This window comes from Ursus arctos, unplaced genomic scaffold (genome assembly GCF_023065955.2).
Source record: "Ursus arctos isolate Adak ecotype North America unplaced genomic scaffold, UrsArc2.0 scaffold_12, whole genome shotgun sequence".
Taxonomy (NCBI): domain Eukaryota; kingdom Metazoa; phylum Chordata; class Mammalia; order Carnivora; family Ursidae; genus Ursus; species Ursus arctos.
The window spans coordinates 69,306,304-69,325,619 of NW_026622786.1; the positions used below are offsets into that span (position 1 = coordinate 69,306,304).

The following is a 19,316-nucleotide window of genomic DNA, read 5'->3' on the forward strand; positions in this document are numbered from 1 at the left end:
TTTTTAAATGGGCAAGACTAAATTGTAATGTTTTAGATGCAAATTTACAAGGAAATGCAAGGAAATTATTACTTTTTAAGTCAGGACAGTGATTACTTTTGGAGGGAAGGTGGGGCTGTGATGGAGATGGGACACAGGGAGAGGAATTTCTAGAATGGTTGGCAAAATCGTTTTTCCTTAAGTAGTGCAGTGGTTGTAAGGGTGTCCATCTCATAATAATTCATTAAGCTATACATTTGTTTTGAGTGCTTTTCTGTACTTCTTTATTTTACAATAAAAAGGTTTAAAAGAAAAAAAGAAAGGAAGAAGGAAAAAAGCACAAAACAAGTGGCCTGCTACAAAAGTAAGGGAATATTCTCCTACACATAAAGTTAGAGCAGCGACAAAAACAAGCACAATAAAAAACACAGAAACATTTAGTGAGATCCAATACAAATGAGAAATCCCAATCTTGATTTAACAATGAAAACAACACTGCAAATAGACTCTCTTATCCTTATTTCATATTCAAACTCACTAAACTACTGAGAGAATTCAAACCTAGTCCAAAGGGTGTTTTTTCTCCATATTATATTTAAATGACATTCATAAAGAACTCAAAACAATCAATAAGAAAAATAAAAGAAACAGTCTATAAGAAAAGAAAGTATATGGATAAGGAAGTCTCAAGACAAAAAATCCAAATAATAGATATAATTCACTAGCAATTAGGGAAATATATTTAAATCACTGATATGCCATCTAAACCTAACAAATTACAAAAAGTATAACCTGATAACACCAAGAGTTGGCAAAGACATAGCGAAACATCACTGGCCAAAGTACAGAGTGGTACAATCACTGGAGAAAGCAATTTGGCAATAATATCCAGTAAGAAAAACTCTTACACGTACGCACAAGGAGATAAGTACAAGGATGTTTACTGCACTGTATTAGGGAAAATGAAAATGACCTAAGGGTCCATTATTATAAGAATGAATAAACTCATTTATTCAAAGGAATGTTATATAGCTTATAAAAATTAAGGAAACTGATTTAAATATATTAACATAGATCAAGTTTAGCAAACTTCAGCTGCAAGGCAAAATCCTAACCATAGCCTATTTATGTCCAGCCAGGAAGTTAAAAATAGTTTTTATATTTGTAAATGGTTGGAAAACAAATCAAAGAACAATATTTCATTAAATATTCTCAATATGAAGAATATGAAAGTTATATGAAATTCCAATTTCAATGTCTATATATTAAGTTTTATAGGAACATAGCGCAGTTCACTCATTTACCTATTATCATACAGATGCTATCATGCTACAACAGAAATGAATAGTTATGAAAGAGACAGTATGACACAGCCTAAAATATTTATTATCTGGCCCTATACAGAAAAAGTTTGTTGATCCATGACATACATAATTCTCAAAAACAATGTTGAGTGAAAAAAAGTAAGAGTGAAAGGATGTATACAGTAATACATAGTTTATATAAAATTTAAAAACAAATACTGCTACATCTTTCTTATAAATAGTTTTAGTAATGGATTTTTCTTCCCCACTTGTGCAGCATTAAATACACACCACTTTCAGGAAAGTGGTTTCCTCCTGGGGTGGGGCCTGGGAGGGAAGGGATGCTAACAGTAACTGCATTTACTTCTTTTTTTTTTTTTTTTTTTTTTTTTTGATTTTATTTATTTATTCGACAGAGATAGAGACAGCCAGCGAGAGAGGGAACACAGCAGGGGGAGTGGGAGAGGAAGAAGCAGGCTCATAACAGAGGAGCCTGATGTGGGGCTCGATCCCGTAACGCCGGGATCACGCCCTGAGCCGAAGGCAGACGCTTAACCGCTGTGCCACCCAGGCGCCCCTCTGCATTTACTTCTTAAAAATCTAAAACAGGGGGGCGCCTGGGTGGCACGGTGGTTAAGCATCTGCCTTCGGCTCAGGGCGTGATCCTGGCGTTATGGGATCGAGCCCCACATCAGGCTCCTCCGCTATGAGCCTGCTTCTTCCTCTCCCACTCCCCCTGCTTGTGTTCCCTCTCTCGCTGGCTGTCTCTATCTCTGTCGAATAAATAAATAAAATCTTTAAAAAAAAAAAATCTAAAACAGGGCCCCCTGGCTGGCTCAGTCGGTGGAGCATGCAACTCTTGATCTCAGGGTTGTGAGTTCGAGCTCCACATTGTGTGGAGAGATTACTTAAAAATAAAATTAAAAATAAATAAATAAATGTTTGGGGCTCCTTGGTAGTTCAGTCAGTTAAGTGTCTGCCTTCAACTTAGGTTGTGATACTGGGGTCCTAGGATTGGGCCCCACATTGGCCTCCCTGCTCTGCGGCCAGTCTGCTTCTCCCTCTCCCACTGCCCCTCCCCCCACTCATGCTGGCGCATGAGTTCTCTCTCTCAAATAAAATCTTAAAAAAAAAAGTGGAAGACAGTCTACCAAAGGGGTGAAAATACCTGCAAATCATATATCTGATAAGAGTCTAGTATCCAGAATAAATGTAGAACTCTTACACCTCAACAACAAACAACGGAATTTAAAAATGGGCAAAGAAAAAAATAAAATAAAATAAAATAAAATAAAATAAAATAAAATAAAATAAAATAAAATAAAATAAAATATATAAATAAATAAAATAAAAATGGGCAAAAAACTTGAATAAACGTTTCTGTAACAAAGATATACAAATGGTCAACAAGCACATAAAAAGATGCTCGACATCATTAACCTATAGGGAGATGCAAATCATAAAGCACAATGAAGGGCACCTGGCTGGCTCGGTGGACGGAACATGAGGTTCTTGATCTCAGAGTTGTAAGTTCAAGCCCATGTTGGGTGTAGAGGTTACTTAAAATAAAGTATTTAAAAAATAAAAAAAAATTTTTAATTTAAAAATTTTTATTTTTTTTTTAATTTTTAAAAAGCACAATGAGACATCACTTACATCCACAAGGATGGCTAAAATTTTTAAAAATGTGAAAATAACAAGTGTTAGAAAGGTCACAGCCAAACTGGAACCCTTGTACATTGCTGGTGGCAATGTTAAAATGGTAGAGTCACTGTGAAAAACAGTTTGGTAATTTCTCATAAACTTAAACATAAAACTACCATATGATCCAACAATTCCACTCCTGTCCATATAACAAAAAAACTGGAAAAACAGGTATTCAAACAAAAACTTATACACAAATGTTCACAGTAGCTTCATAGTTCATCTCAATCACCAAAAGGTAAAAACAATCCAAATGTCCATTAGTTGATGACAAACAAAATGTGGTGCATCCATACAACGAAATATACTCAGCCATGAAAAGAAATGAGGTATTGAAACATGCTATTATATGGCTAAATCTCAAAAACATTATGCCGAGTAAAAGAAGCCAGACATAAAAAGCCACATATTGTATGATTCCATTTTATATGAAATGTCCAGAGTCCACAGCAACAGAAAGTGGATTAGTGGTTGCCAAACACTGGGGGGAGGAAGAAATAGGGAGTAATAAACTTAATAGGTAGAAGACTTACTTCTGGGGTGATGAAAACGTTCTGGAATTAGGGGCATCTGGTTGCTCAGTCAGTTAAGCTTCTGCCTCTTGTGCTCTCAATGGCGCTCTCTCTCTCTCCCTCTCTCTCTCTCTTTCTGTCTCTCAGATAAATAATTTTTAAAAGGGGGAGGCACCTGGGTGGCTCAGTCAGTTAAGCGTCTGCCTTCGGGTCAGGTCATGATCCCAGGGTTCTGGGATCGAGCCCCAAGTCGGGCTCCCTGCTCAGCAGGGAGCCTGCTTCTCCCTCTCCCTCTGTCCCCTGTTCACGCTCACTCTATCTCAAATAAATAAATAAATCGGATTTTTTTTAGGGTTCTGGAATTAGATAATGGTAATGGTTCCACAACATTTGAATGTACTGAATGTCACTGATTTTATGTTAAGTGTATGTATGTAACTTAAAAAGTCAAAAAACATGTGGAGGTGGGCTCTCTAGAGCCATGCTTCCTTCCAGGAGCCTATTAAAGTGAGAACAGCTGAAACCCAGTCACCTTTCTCTCTGGCATCTCTTCGGCTTCCTTCTGGCTTTTTCCCTCTTCCCCATGGCCCACTGACAAAGTGAGAAAAGCCTGAGGATAGCTTTCACTAGCCACCAAGACTGAAGGAATACGGGGGTTGCCAGTGACTAGTCCTGCCAGAGGCTGAGGAAAACAAGCTTTTCCAGATCTCCTAGATGTTCTTGGAAAAAGGCCTTTACTTGCATTCAAAACGGTTATTACCCAAAACTCTATGGACCTACAAGAAATGAAAGGAGACTACAGTCCTAGGCTGTCTATACCCCAAATAAGAGGATTTCTACATAGTTCTAGTTGAGGACCAGATTGTGGTTTGAAGCCTGGAGCAGGAACTAGCTACTTGTTGACCAAACATGATCCACCTTCCTCTTGGGCACAACTCGATTATTTCCCAGCCTTTTAGCAGTTAGGCACGGCCCTGTGATTGAATTCTGGCAATGGAAGATGGGTGCAAGTAATTTAAGCCACTTCCACCTGGCCCATCAAAACCTCCCACAAGATTCCCCCACCTGCTCCAGGTGACCTTGGAAGCAATGTGAAGAAAATGGTGAAGTCTAAATTCTTTTGAGTGTATCTGTTACAGCAACTAGTGTTCTTTAATATGAAAGACTACTAACATGAGAGCTACTAATAAAATGTCCCTTTCTGTTATTGGTCAAAGGCAGGACTCAGATGTTCCTGGGTCACCTGAACAAAACCATCTTGGTATCACAACTTTGAAATAGCTTATGGACTTTTCAAAAATTAATACCAACTATTTCTATTCTCTGCTTTCTAAAACATTCCTGAAAGCCTCAAAGAGTTGTGCAAAATCAGAAGGCCTGACAAGTCTATGCTACCTCTGCCTTACTGAAATACAGGCAGAGAAACTAGGTGCCTTGTTAATCTCCAACATATTAAGGGTAGAAGAATTTGTGCATCTGCTACTCAGGTTCACCCTTAGGAAGTACTGTTAAAGTTGGTACAGCTAAAATTACATCATAGAATTTTTAAATGTGGTTACATCGGCCTGAATTTGTTCTTAATTACATTCCAAAACCTAGGGAGACCATACTATCTCCTAAGCCAGTTACTTAATAACGAAATTCATAAAAGGTTCCCTGAAGGGAAAAATGCACAAATTAAAGCCTCCTTTTCAAGCTGAACAAAGTAAAAGAATAATTCAATAACACCAACAAATCAAAGGTCAAGACACATCTTTTTCTATTATATTTCTTTCTAAAACCAGATGAGAACACTAAAAAATATGAATTCTATATTCACACATTCTGTGCGTGTACCTTAAAAATATAATGATAGTTTCTTGGTATCAGCCTTTTAACAAGTGTTTTATGTGGATTAATTTATTAAATCTTCACAATAACCCTATGAAATAGGTAATAATATCATCTGTTACATATATGGGATAATTAAGGCTTGGAGAACTTAAGTAACTTGTCTCAGGTCACAGAGCTGGGATTTGAAGTCAGAGAATGACTTAATCACTACCAATTCACTCAGAAATATTTATTGAGTACCTTCTACATACAATTCTAGAAGCTAGAGATACAGCAGTGAGAAAAACAGACCCAAATTCCTGCCCTCAGGAATCATACAGTCTAATGTGGAAGAATGATAATAACAAATATCTGACAGTACCAGGTGAATAAAAGACATGAATAAAAAGAGGGAAAAGGAATGACTAAGTGTTACTTTAAAAAGGCTAGTCAAGAAAGGGCTCTTTGAGGAGGTGATATGTGAACAGAAACCTGAATGAACTATGGCCAATATATAGATACATCTGAAAAAGAACATCTCAGGTAAAGAAAACTACCAAGTGTAGAAATTCTGCAAATAATAATTTTTAAAACATCCTCAGGCAGAAGCATGCTTAATATATTCAGAGGCCATAAAAGCAGCCAGTATGACTTCTAGCTCAGTGAAGAAGAAGAAGAAGAAGAAGAAGAAGAAGAATGGAAGGAAATTAGAGAAAGCCAAGAGGCAGATCACGTAGAATCTTATAGAACAAAGCAAGCTTTCCATTGTGATGGAAAGCCACCATAGGGTTTTGAATTAGGGAGTGACAAACTCTGATTTAAGCTTCAACAGGACGATACCGGATCTTCCCGTGTACAAAATATCACTGGGTGGGGAGAAGTGAGAATATAATCAGACCAGTTAGGAGACTTTACAGTAATCCAGATGAATGATGATAGAGGCTAAGATTAGGGTAGCGACAGAGCTAGTGGGGAGAAGTCTCATGCAATTTGAAGGTAGCACCAACCAGACCTAATCGACTGAATGTGGAATATGAAGTTAAGAAAAGAATCAAAGACAATTTCCAAGTGCTGATCTGAGTAAATGAGAGAATGGTAGTGCTATTTATTGACATGGGAAAGACTGACTGGAAAGAAGCAGAATGGGAGGAAAAAATCAAGAATTCAGTTTTATACACATTAAGTTTGAGATCTATTGACTATCCAAATGAAAACAGACATAGGCACAGACAACTGAAATTAAGAGTCTAGAGCTCAAAAGAAAGATCATAATTAGATAAATAAATGTGGGAATCATCGGCACACAGATGGAATTTTAAGCAGTATGATCTGATGAGATCATATCAGAAGGGAGAATAAATTTTAAAGCAGACTGAACCCTCTGAAGCACCACTGAGATAAGAAGAAAGCCAAGAGAACAAGGCCCCAAAAGCCACATGATGGAGTGATCAACAATGTCTAATGCAACAGGTTGAGTGAGACGAAGACTGCAAACTGGCCACTGGATTTAGCCACGATGACCCTGACATAAGTATTTCAGTGGAATGATGGTGACAAAAGCCTGACTGGAGTGGGTTCAAGAAAGAATGAGGAGAGAGGAAATGAAAGCAAAGATACAGACAACTCTTCGAGTAGTTATAAAGAGGAGGACTCTCCTACTTGTGGTTAATTATTTCATATCACTTGCTCTTTTGCCTGCATTACTGCAAGAGTCTCTGTGCTTCCACATACCCATTCAGTCCCAGTAGTGTAGCCAAACAGACTGGATTAAAATGAATGTTAGTTCACATGATTCCTCTACTGAAAACTCTCCAATGGCTTCCCATCTCATTCAATGTAAAAGCTGAAATCCTTACAACTGCCTACAAGACCCTTCAGACCCTTCGCAAACTACAACTCTCCACAATCCAGCGCTCCTCTCTCTACCTTTCCCCTCTGAGCTCATCTACAACTCATCCTCTTTCTCACTCGACTCCAGGCACACTGGCCTCCTGATGTTCCTCAAATACAAATTTTAGAAGCGGAGGCATGCTTCTAGCCCAGGGTACTTCCTATTCCCTCTACCAAGTATGTCCTTCCCGAGATAATCTAAGTGCCTCTGTCTCTTACAACCTTCAGGTCTTTACTCAAATATCCCATTCCAAAGGGATGCCTTTCCTGATGCTATTTAAAACCATAACCCCTCAACAAAGTGAATTTAGAAGGAACATACCTTACCATAATAAAGGCCATTTATGAAAAACCCATAGCTAACATCACACTCAATGGTAAAAAGCTGAAAGCATTTCCTTTAAGATCAGGAACAAGACAAACATGTAAACCCTCACCACTTTTATTTAACATAATACTGGAAGTCCTACCTGCAGCAATCAGACTAGAAAAAGAAATAAAAGGCTTTCAAATGGTAAGGAAGAGGTAAAACTGTTACTATTTGCAGATGACAAGATACTGTATACAGAAAACTCTAAAGACTCCACCAAAAAACTAACAGAACTAATAAATGAATTCAGTAAAGTTAAAGATACAAAATTCATATACAGAAATCTGTTGCATTTCTATACACTAATAACAAAGTAGCAGAAAGAGAAACTAAGAAAACAATCCCATTTATAATTGTAACAGAAAGAATAAAATACCTAGAAATAAGTTTAACCAAGGAACTGAAAGATCTATACTCTGAAAACTATAAGACACTGATGAAAGCAACAGAAGACAACACAAATGGAAAGAAAACTATGCTCATGGATTAGAAGACTTTATATTGTTAAAATACCCATGCAATCCCTATCAAAATACCAACAGCATTTTTCACAGAACTAAAACAAATAATCCTCAAATTCGTATAGAATCACAAAAGACCCCACAAACCAAAGCAGTCCTAAAGAAGAACAAAGCTCGAAGTATCACAATGCCAGATTTCAAGGTCTACTACAAAACTACAGTAATCAAAACAGTGTGGTACTGGCACATACATCAATGGAACAGAGAACAGAGCCCAGAAATAAACCGATGCTTCTACGGTCAATTAGTCTAAGACAAAGGAGACAAGTATATACAACAGGGAAAAGACAGTATTTTCAATAAATGGTGCCAGAAAACTAAACAGCCACCTGTGAAAGAATAAAACTGGACCACTTTCTTACACCACACAATAAATAAACTCAAAATGGATTAAAGGCCTAACTGTGAGACCTGAAATCATAAAACCCTTAAAAGAAAACATAGGCAGTAATCTCTTGGACATTTGCCTTAGTAACATATTTATGGATAGGTCTCCTCAGGCAAAGGAAACAAAAGCAAAAATAAAATTTTGGGGGGCGCCTGGGTGGCACAGCGGTTAAGCATCTGCCTTCGGCTCAGGGCGTGATCCCGGCGTTCTGGGATCGAGCCCCACATCAGGCTCCTCTGCTATGAGCCTGCTTCTTCCTCTCCCACTCCCCCTGCTTGTGTTCCCTCTCTCGCTGGCTGTCTCTATCTCTGTCAAATAAATAAATAAAAATCTTTAAAATAAATAAATAAATAAAATAAAATAAAATAAAATTTTGGGGCCACACCAAAATAAAAAGCTTTTGTACAGCAAAGGAAACCACCAACAAAACAAAAAGGCAACCTACTAAATGGGAGAGGATATTTGCAAATTATGTACTTGATAAAGGGTTAACATTCAAACTATATAAAGAACTTACACAACTCAACACCAAAAAAAACCCCAAACAATCCGATTAAAAAATAGGCAGCTGGGGCGCCTGGCTGGCTCAACACATGGAATGTACGACTCTTGATCTTGGGGTCATAAGTTCAAAGCCCACAGTGTGTGTAGAGATTACTAAAAAAAAAAAGGGCAAAGAACTTGAATAGGCATTTTTCCAAATTAGACATGCAGATGACCAACAAACACATGAGAAGATGCTCAACATCACTAAACATCAGGGAAATGCATATCAAAACCACAATGAGATATCACCTTACACCAATAAAAATAGCTAGTACCAAAAAGGCCAGAAATAACAATTTTTGGTGAGGATGTGGAGAAAAGGGAACACTCATGCATTTTAATGGGAATGTAAACTGGTATAACCACTGTGGAAAACAGCATGGAGGTTCCTCAAAAAATTAAAAATAGAAATACCATATGATTCAGTAATTCCACTATTGGGTATTTACCCAAAGAAACTGAAAGCACTAATTTAAAAAGATATACACACCCTATGTTCACTGCAGCATTATTTACAATAGCCAAGATATAAAAGCAACTCAAGTGTCCATCCATAGATGAATGGATAAAGAACATGTGGGGTTTTTATTTATTTATTTATTTATTTATTTATTTATTTATTTATTTAACTGACTACACCACCCAAGCACCCCAAAACAGACTCTTAAATACAGAGAACAAACTAGTGGTTGCCAGAGGGGAGGTAAGTGGGGGGAATGGGTGAAATAGGTAAAGGGGATTAAGAGGTACAAACCTCCAAGTTATAAAATAAATAAGTCATGGAAATGAAAACTACAGTATGTAGTCAATAATATTATAATAATGTCATATAGTGACAGATGGTGTAAATAATTTTTAAAATAAAAATGAGGCACCTGGTTGGCTCAGTCATTTAAGCAGCCAGCTCTTGATTTCGGCTCAGGTCATAATCTTGGGGTACTGGGATCAAGCCTCGAGTCAGGCTCCACATTCAGTGGGGAGTCTGCTTCAGGATTATCTTTCCCTCTGCCCCTCCTCCCATTCACTTGCACACTTTCTCTCTCTCAAGTAAATAAATCTTTAAAAAAATAAAATAAAAATAAATAAAACCAGGGATACCTCAGTCAGTTAAGCATCCAACTCTTGATTTCAACTCAAGTATGATCTCAGGGTCATGAGATGGAGCCGCAGTGGGCTCTGCACTGGGCGTGCAGCCTGCTTAAGATTGTTTCTCTCCCTTTCCCTCTGCCCCTTCCCCACTCTCTCTTGTGCTCTCTCTCTCTCTCTCTAAAAAAATGTAATAAATAAAACCATAATCTCCCATCATTCTTTATCCCCCTTCACTACTTTATTTTTTCAGAGTATTTATCTCCATATAACATACTACATATTTTATTTTATTATCTGATATTCCCTCTACTATCACTTCTCAGCCTTTTGGCTAAGATCAAGTGTGACATTCCCTCTACAAGAATAGAAACTTCATGAAAGCAGGCTTTGTGCTCTGCCTTTTTCACTGCTGTAATCCAAGAGTACTCAAAACAAACAAAAAAGTGTTGAATCAAAGAATGAATGAAAGGGGTGCCTGGGTGGCTCAGCAGGTTAAGTGTCTGCCTTTGACTCCAGTCATGATCTCAGGGTCCTAGGATTGAGCCCCACGTCAGGCTCCCTGTTCAGTGGGAGTCTGATTCTCCTTCTCCCTCTGTCCAGCCCCTCACCCCCCTTGTGCTCTCTTCCTCTCAAATAAATAAATAAAATCTTTAAAAAAAAATGAATGAATGAAAGAAGCAGTGTAGGATTAATGAAGTTTTTTAAGAATGGAAAATATTATAGCAGTGTTTGTATATTGATGAGAACAGAACGTACAGAGCATGTAACAGAAAAGAAAAACTAATGATTCATGAGTATGAAGGAATAATTATAAGAATAAAATTATTAATTGATGTAGAGGTTGGCCTTGATAGGAGTAGGAAGAGCTTATCCACAGCAATAGGAAAGAAGGCATAGAATGTGGGTATAGATAGAAGTAGGTTGAGTAAATTATAATGGGAGCTTGTGGAAGTTCTCTTCTGATTATCTTTTTTCCCCCTCAGTTAAATAGGAAACAAGGACATCAACTGACAGTAAAGAGGACAAAGAGAGTGTTGGAGGTATGAGGAGAAAAATTAAACTATCATTTAAGAGTGAAAGGACCAGGGGCAACTGGATGGCTCAGTTGGTCTGCAGCCAACTCTTGGTTTCGTCTCAGGTTATGATCTCATGGGTTGTGGGATCCAGCCGAGTGGGGCTCCCTGCTTGGCAGGGAGTCTGCTTGAATATTCTTTCCCTCTGCCCCTCCCCCACTCACACTCTCTCTCTAAAATAAATAAATAAATCTTTTTTTTAAAAAAGTGAATGGACTAGGGATGGGGGCCTGGGTGGCTTCGCTGATTAAAGTGTCCAACTCTTGATTTCAGCTCAGGTCATGCTCTCAGGGTTGTGAGATCAGCCCGAATTGTGTCAGCTCGGTGCTGGCTGTGGAGCCTGCTTAAGATTCTCTCTCTCCCGCTCTCTCTCTGCCCCTCCCCACCCCTCTAAAAAACAAAAAAACAAAAAAACAAAACAAAACAAAAACAGTGAATAGACTAGGGAAATGTCATAGGACTGAGAAGTAGCATCCTGATAGACTCTTTGAGGTTCCTGATTACAAACTAAGATGTCAATATGGTCATTTATTTCTCCAGCCACATTCAGTTGCTTAAACACAGGTGCAGAATAAGCAGAATTGGTGTAATGATGGTCGGAATTTAGTCAAGTCTCAGAGTTGATGCAGTGATAGTTGGAATTTACTTGTGGATAAGCCACATATGACAGAAAGGGAAAATGGCAAAGAAACTGAAGGTACATGCACAGGAATGATTATGATAGTCCATGAAATGTAAAGTTGACAAAGGAGGAAAGTAGAAGCATGAGGTGACTGACAATGAAAAGATGGTTAAAAAAAAAAAACAACTGGCTAGAAGGTCCAAAGACCTTGAACAACTTTTGAAGAGGAAATTCTAAAAGGAGTTGAAATAGAAAAACAGAGGATGATGTGAATGTCAGAGAGTAGCAAGCTCAAAACTAAGATTTTAGAAGTGGAACAGTTACTGGTAAAGATGAAATATACTTAATGAACATGGAAGTAGAAGATTCAGGTTGATGTCAATTTTTCCCATCAATTATTTACTACATATCCACTATGTACGTGGCTGTAGTACAGAGATGTGGAAAGAATCTTTGGGAGTTAACAATGAGGTTCAAAACTAAAACAAAAGGTTGCCAACCATGTCTCACTAACAATGCGTTTTGTGGAAACCCTTACCCCAATAACGTCTAGCCTCTACTCTCCCTCAAGGACTTTTTCTTCTCCCCCATGGCTAAGCCTTGATCCAACAAACCCAGTTCTCAAACTCCTTTGGAACCCCAAGTACGTATATTAATGATGAGAAGTAATTAACACCTGCTGATGAAAAGTAATAATTACCAAGGTACCACAGGGATTTCATCAAGAAAATACAAAGTTAGCTGACAAATTTAGCAGAGAATCATGGCAGCGAAGACCAGCAATGAAGGAAATATACTGATTACAATATTTAGCTGCCTCTGATACTCATGCCTACAGGTCATCATCAGCAACTGGGGAAAAAGCCTTTGGTTGATCTTTAGGGGAAGGGGCATCCAGTAGAACGAAGACAGAAAATCAGGGAACACTGTCCCACCTGCTTCAACCATCCCAGGCTCTCTACCCCCACTACCTTTGATGAAATCAAATCTTCCAAAGCTAACAGGTTTTTGGGAGCTGGCTTTTACCCATTTTACTTGTGGATAAGACGGGAAGGATGGCTAATAAACTTCCTACACTGAAAACAGAAGAATGCTCAAATGTCCATGTCTCAATCACCATGTCCAACATTCTATCCCCCACGCAGTTGCCATAGTCCAGCTCAAACACAAGACCATCCTGCTCCCATAGTTATTACCCTTTTACATAGTACTAAAGACCTTCTACAATCCAGGCTCCTTCAGTCTCTTAACTCACCATCTATGCCTTAAACTTTAAGCTCCAGCAATACCAAACTGATTTTAATTCCCTACATACAATACACAGCTTCCCCTCTACGTTCTCTGTGCTTTTGCCACGTGCTAACATTATGGCGCAGAGAAAAGAGATGGTGCTGATTTCCATGAAAATAATTTTGAAAATTTCTCAATGGTGCTGAGGGAATTCTAGGAACCAAAATTAAATTCCATCTTCCTCCATCCTCAAAAATGTCTCATTTCCTTTAGCTGGCTATTTCTATCACCCTACCATTATTACTCAAACCACCCAAATTCAAAATATTTGAATCATTTTCTATTCATCAATAATTACTTAGCACCTATTGTGAGCAAACCCCTTGACTATGCATTACAGCAGAAAAAATGATACAGTTCCCACCCTTAATCATTTACAACTTAAAAGCAGAAATGAAATAACACAAAATGAATACAGAAGTATAAAAGTGATAAAACACTCATTCATCTGCTCATTGAGCAAATATTTATTCAGAACCTACTATATACCATGTAATGGCCAAAACAATGTATTATAGAAACAAAGTGAGATAAGAATTAGTATTTATTAAGTACCTATCTACTATGTGCTTTCTAACCATTTTTTCCTTTAATCTCATAGAACCCAAGCTTTCACTTTCTGCATCACAGAATTTGGAGGACTGAAATTTCAGGAGATTTAAAGATTTATTAAGCACAATCAAGGATCCTCTTAGGAGGATCTCACATGGAAAATAACCTCAAAGAACAGTTTCTGCGGCATTTGAGTTAGGCCTGGAAGCCAGAATTTCAATGGGAAGAAGCAGAGAAGAAAGAGTTTTTCAGATGGATGATTAATTAAGATAAGTATACGAAAGTGCCCATCAGTAAACAAATATTTACTGACTGCCCATTACCGTACCAGTTAAAACACTAAGGGGATACAATGAGGAATAAGACAGTCTCTGAGGAGTTTCTTCTCCGAAACGACACTGACAACCAATTAGCATATTCATTGAGCAAGTATGTTTCAACCACTACCACATATCTATGTTTCTTTTTTTTTTTTTTTAAGATTTTATTTATTTATTCGACAGAGATAGAGACAGCCAGCGAGAAAGGGAACACAAGCAGGGGGAGTGGGAGAGGAAGAAGCAGGCTCATAGCGGAGGAGCCTGATGTGGGGCTCAATCCCAGAACGCCGGGATCACGTCCTGAGCCGAAGGCAGACGCTTAACCGCTGTGCCACCCAGGCGCCCCCATATCTATGTTTCTAATAATTATTCAGACTAATAACTATGTTTCAAATACCATAGTGGATCTTAGTTGTACAACAGTAAATGAAACAATCTGGGCCTCAGGGAATTTATAAAGCAAAGTCTTGGGAACCAAGAGAAGAGGCATCTAACTCCAATTCTTCTAATAAATAGTGGTAAGTATCAAGTAGACCTTGAATGCCAAGATCTCCAGACTATTCTATGGGTAATAAGCTAATGAAGGTTTCTAAAGATAAATGGAATGAGGGGCACCAGGGTGGCTCAATAGGTTAAGCACCTGCCTTCAGCTCAGGTCATGATCTCAGGGTCCTAGGATCCAGCCCCAAGCCCCACTCAGTGGGAAGCCTGCCTCTCCCTCTCCCTCTCCTTCTGCCCCTCCTCCCCCACCCTGGCTCATGCATGTGTGCTCTCTTTCTCAATTAAATAAATAAAATCTTAAAAGAAAAAAAATAAAATGATCATTTAACAAATATTTATCTACTACTGGAACTCGGGTAGGCAGTGAGTTAATTTTTTTTTTAACTAGAATGCAGAATAAACTAGAGGTTAAAAGACTAAAAGCAGAGTAAACACAGTTAAGGTATTATAACAACCAAGATGAATTTATAAATGCTGAATTAGGTGATGACTGTGAGAATAAAGATTTGAAAGGTGTCATGAAGGTAGAATCAGCAAAAACCTGGATAAGGAAGTCAAGGAAAAGGGGAAGTCAAAGACCATGGATACAACTTCAATTTGGATGACAAGAAAAAAGGAAAGACAGAGAAAAGCACATTTCAAAGGAGAAATAATGGATTCTGTTTTAAGGCTATAGCAAGTCACTGATCTAGAGAACGAAGTCCTGCATCCCGTTCAGAACTTATTCCTAAATACTAGCATAGTATAAAGTGTAACAAGCATTACTCCATGTCATGAGAAAAGAAGAACAAAGTCATCTATGAGAATTCGATGCTTAATGATTAGCTAAGCTTACTCCCTGAATGAACGTAATCCATCCAGCCTCATACCACACATGTGAAATCTTTACCTCTTCAAAATCAAATAATTACAAGTTATGGACTTTCAAGGACACTATCAAATTATAAAAAACACAATATTAAGATCATGAATGCTGAGTCTATAGTGAAAACATTAAGCACAAAAATGGAAATGTAGAGCTAAGGAAAGAGGTCAAGCCTGGAGACTCAGATCACTCTACAAGGAGGTTCTGTGACAAAAGGCCATAAATAAAAGACCAGAGACCCTGTTCCACATCCTAAGTACTTGCCACGAATAGGGTACACCTGCTAAAAAACAGTACAATAAAGGAGAGAGCTACGGACAGAGGACATATCCTCAAGAGAAGAAGAGAAAACAAAAAAGACACACAGGAAGCAGTCAGAGAAATAGGGCTATAATGGACATTATGACAAAAGAAATGAAAATATCAAGAAGGAACACATGGGCAACAGTGACAAATAATTCACAGAAGTCAGAGAATGAGGACTGGGGTGAAGACTAACAAATTGAGTCATTTAAAATTCCCTAACTGCTACACGTCTCTCTGCATAATTCTTTCACAATGAAAACTTCACAGAAGTGCCCTGTATTATTTTTTTATTTGAAAAAGAAGTTTTAGTATCCATTATGGACATTCATACAGTGGAAAATTACACAGCAATGAAAAAGAACTATTTCTACAAGCAACAACATAGATGAATCTCACAGACATGATTTAATGAAAGAATCTAGTCAGAAGAGTACAAACTGTATGATTCCATTTATATCAAGTTCAAGAAGAGGCAAAACTAACCCATGGTGATGTAGGCTGAGAGAGTGGTTACCTTTGGGGAAGGGTAATAACTAGGAGAAAACACAAAGAGGCATTGTAGGGCACTGGAAATGTTCTACATCTTGAACTGAATAGTGGTCACATGGGTGTACTCGTTCTATAAAAATTCACGGACTGAAGGAACCTTCGACTTATGCACCGTATTTAAGTCACTCCACAATAAAAAAGTAAATAACATACAAAGTAAAAAACATACAAAGTTATTGGTGACCTTGAAGACAACAGTTTTGGAATAGTGTAAGGGTAGAAGTCAAACTGTAAGGGGTGCCTGGCTGTCTCAGCTGGAAGAGCATGTGACTCTTGATCTTGGGGTCATGGGTTCGAGCCTCTTGTTGGGTGTAGAGATTACTGAAATAAACAAACTTAAAAAAAAAAAAAGCCAAACTGTAATATGAGGAATGTATACAGGTGAGTAAGCTGAGACAGTGAATACAAACTCCTTTTCCAAGAAGGTTGCTAATGAAGCAAAGAAGATATAACAAAGTAACTTAGGTGGGTTACACAATTCAGGGAAATTGTGTTGTTTTGTTTTTATTTGAGGTATAGGACAAAAAGAACAAAATATACATAACAAGGGCCTAAATCAGATGAGAGGGGATGAAATCAAGGACATAAGTACAGGGATAAGCCTGGAAAGGAGGATGAATACTTCTTTCTCTAGAATTGAAGCAAAGGATGAATGAACACAGAAATTTTGAGATAGAGGGGCACCTGGCTGGCTCAATCGGTAGAACATGTGACTCCTGATCTAGAGGTCGTGAGTTTAAGTCCCACATTGGTCGGAGAGCTACCTTGCTAAATAAATAAATAAATAAATAAATAAATAAATAAATAAATAAATAAAATAACTGAGAAAAGAAGGAAAAATCAGGTAACCTTGAACTCTTTAATGAAGCATGCAATAAGGTCAATTGAATCAAGTAAACTGAGTCAGGAAAGGATCAGAGTTTTGAGTACATTTTAAAAGTTTCAAAGAGTTACTTCAGAGAATATAAAAAACAAGGATGAGGAAGGAAATTACAGGCAGGGACAAACTCAATGACCTGAAAGCAAGGGCAGAGATAGCGGATAATGCAGTCTACTCAGAGCTGGGTGCAGAATAAAAGGTGAAAGAACAAAAGATAGAAAAAAATTCAAGTACTAGTATGTGCATCACTGAAACTATATAATAAAGAATGATGTCTAAGTAAATACTTATTTAAGTGATGGAAGAAGGTAGATCTAATAAAGGTTTTGAAAAAGTCAAGGATAAAGTTACTAGAGTCTCAAGTAGGGCTGTGCAAAAGGAAAGCTGTCACTAGAGTTCATTACTACAGAACATCTTTCTGCAAATCCCACAAGGTCAGGACCACATTCTCCTCTCACCGCGCTTCCTACAGCTACTAGTGGCAACTTCTACTCCCTGATAAAACCGACCCTTATCCCCTATTTCTAAATGCACCTATGCTTGATGAATGAATTATACAAACACATTCTGTCCATTCAGAAACTCCATGAATACTTCTACACTGCTTTCTAGCTCCGTTTTCCCATGAAGATGTTTTCAGTGGTAAACTCCTAGAAGACAGAGCCTATCCCTAAAAATTCTCTGTTCACGGCGTTGGATTTGGAATTGCACATATGCAGGTGTTTTAAAAGGTACTTTCTCGTGAAATAGATCATTACCGAAGAGAATCTTCAAGATTTGAACACATTCCTACAAGACTATATAATCATTGCCAAATCAGAGAAAGCATAGAAATGACATCCGTTTTTATAACTCTGAAGACAACCTCTAGGAAATAGAATAACATTTACTATTTCATATTGATTTTCCCTACTTTACACTATTTACACCTCTGGCTAACTCCTCAGTATCCCTTTAGTAAGCCTATTTTTTGCAGTTCATTTACTCTCAGGCTACATTCCAGCGTCCCTTCATCACATCCAGAATCCCTGACTACAAACGCCCCCAGGACCATTTTTCCAAAGCCCTATCCCCCTATTTCCCTTTCAGCCCCGGGCCGTGACTTCCATTTCTCCACTCCCCATTTTTCTGCCTTTCCAGACCTTCCCTTCCTCCTGCCGAACTACACAGTCCCCACCCCTCAAATGCCCTAGCCCAAGTCTTCCCGCCTGAGATCCCCCTCCCCCACTGTTCCCATTCAGGCTCCCGCTCCGCATCCTTTCCCTCCCGGACGCCGGCTGGCCCCCGTACCAGCTCCTTGACCTCGGGCCCCGAGGGCCCGGTCCGTTCCTCCAGTAGCTGCCTCCCGGGAGGCGCTCGCCGGCGCGGCGGCAAGGGCTGGGGCTGGGGCAGCTCCACCGCCCGCTGAGCCCCATCCTCCCGGCGTCCGGCCGGCGGCGGCAGCGGCTGTGGTCGGTCGCGGCAGCGACTCCGCTTCATATCTGTGGCTGGGCCCCGCGGGCGTCAGCACCGCGACTGTCCCGGCCCCGCACGGCCCCGGGCCGCAGCGCTGCCGCGCCAACCACCGCCCGCGGCCACCATGGCCGGGCGGGCGCCCGAAGCCACAGACCCCAGCTCGCAGCTCCTCCGCTCTTTCTGGAGCCTCAAGCGCCGCGACCTCCTCGGCGCTTCTTAGGGAGGGGGCAGCATCCCCACCGCCTCGTCTTCTCCCACCCGGCACACGCTCGGCCGGCCACCCGCCGCCACCACCACCGCCGCCGGCTCCACAGCCAGCAGCCAGCCGGCCCGCCCGCCTCTGGCCCGGCCCCGCCCCTGCCCTCCCCGCCCCGCGCGCGCGCGCGCGCCCGGGGAGCCCGCCCGCCACCTCTGGCCGCGCGCGGCCTCCCGCGCACGCGCCAGCGAACGGTCGCGAGAGACCCGCCCGTGGCCTCCCAGAACGGTGGGTAGAGCGGAAGGGGGCGGGGCTCTTGGCGCGGCTGCTGCGGCTGAGGGCGCTCATTGATTCTTTCATTCATCCATTCATGAAATTGTGTGCCGCGCCAAGCTAAGTGCTAGGGATCTGAAAATGAGTTAGACTGATTAGTGTCTTCAAGGATCTAGGCGAAGAGGGACCAGGAACAAGAAGACAAAATGTACAATTAACTAATGGAATGCTAATGTATGCCCTTTTATTGAGCACTCACCAACTGTCTTCACATCACACTTTGGATGCAGTCTGCTCATTCTCGTGTTACAAATAAGAA

General features: G+C 39.7%; 1 protein-coding gene across 3 annotated transcripts in view; it reads right to left on the minus strand.

The window, feature by feature from the left end:
* The window catches only part of MAST2 (microtubule associated serine/threonine kinase 2), a 205,048-nt gene extending 186,197 nt beyond the window's left edge, over window positions 1-18,851 (minus strand). For 2 of the 3 annotated variants that reach the window (XM_026498196.4, XM_026498195.4), the window contains exon 1: window positions 18,364-18,851. In XM_026498196.4, coding sequence (XP_026353981.2) covers window positions 18,364-18,552 — 189 coding nt within the window. In that variant the 5' untranslated portion in view covers window positions 18,553-18,851. The remainder of the gene's footprint in view (window positions 1-18,363) is intronic. The other variant, XM_026498197.4, reaches the window with a different exon arrangement.
* Window positions 18,852-19,316: the final 465 nt, after the last annotated feature.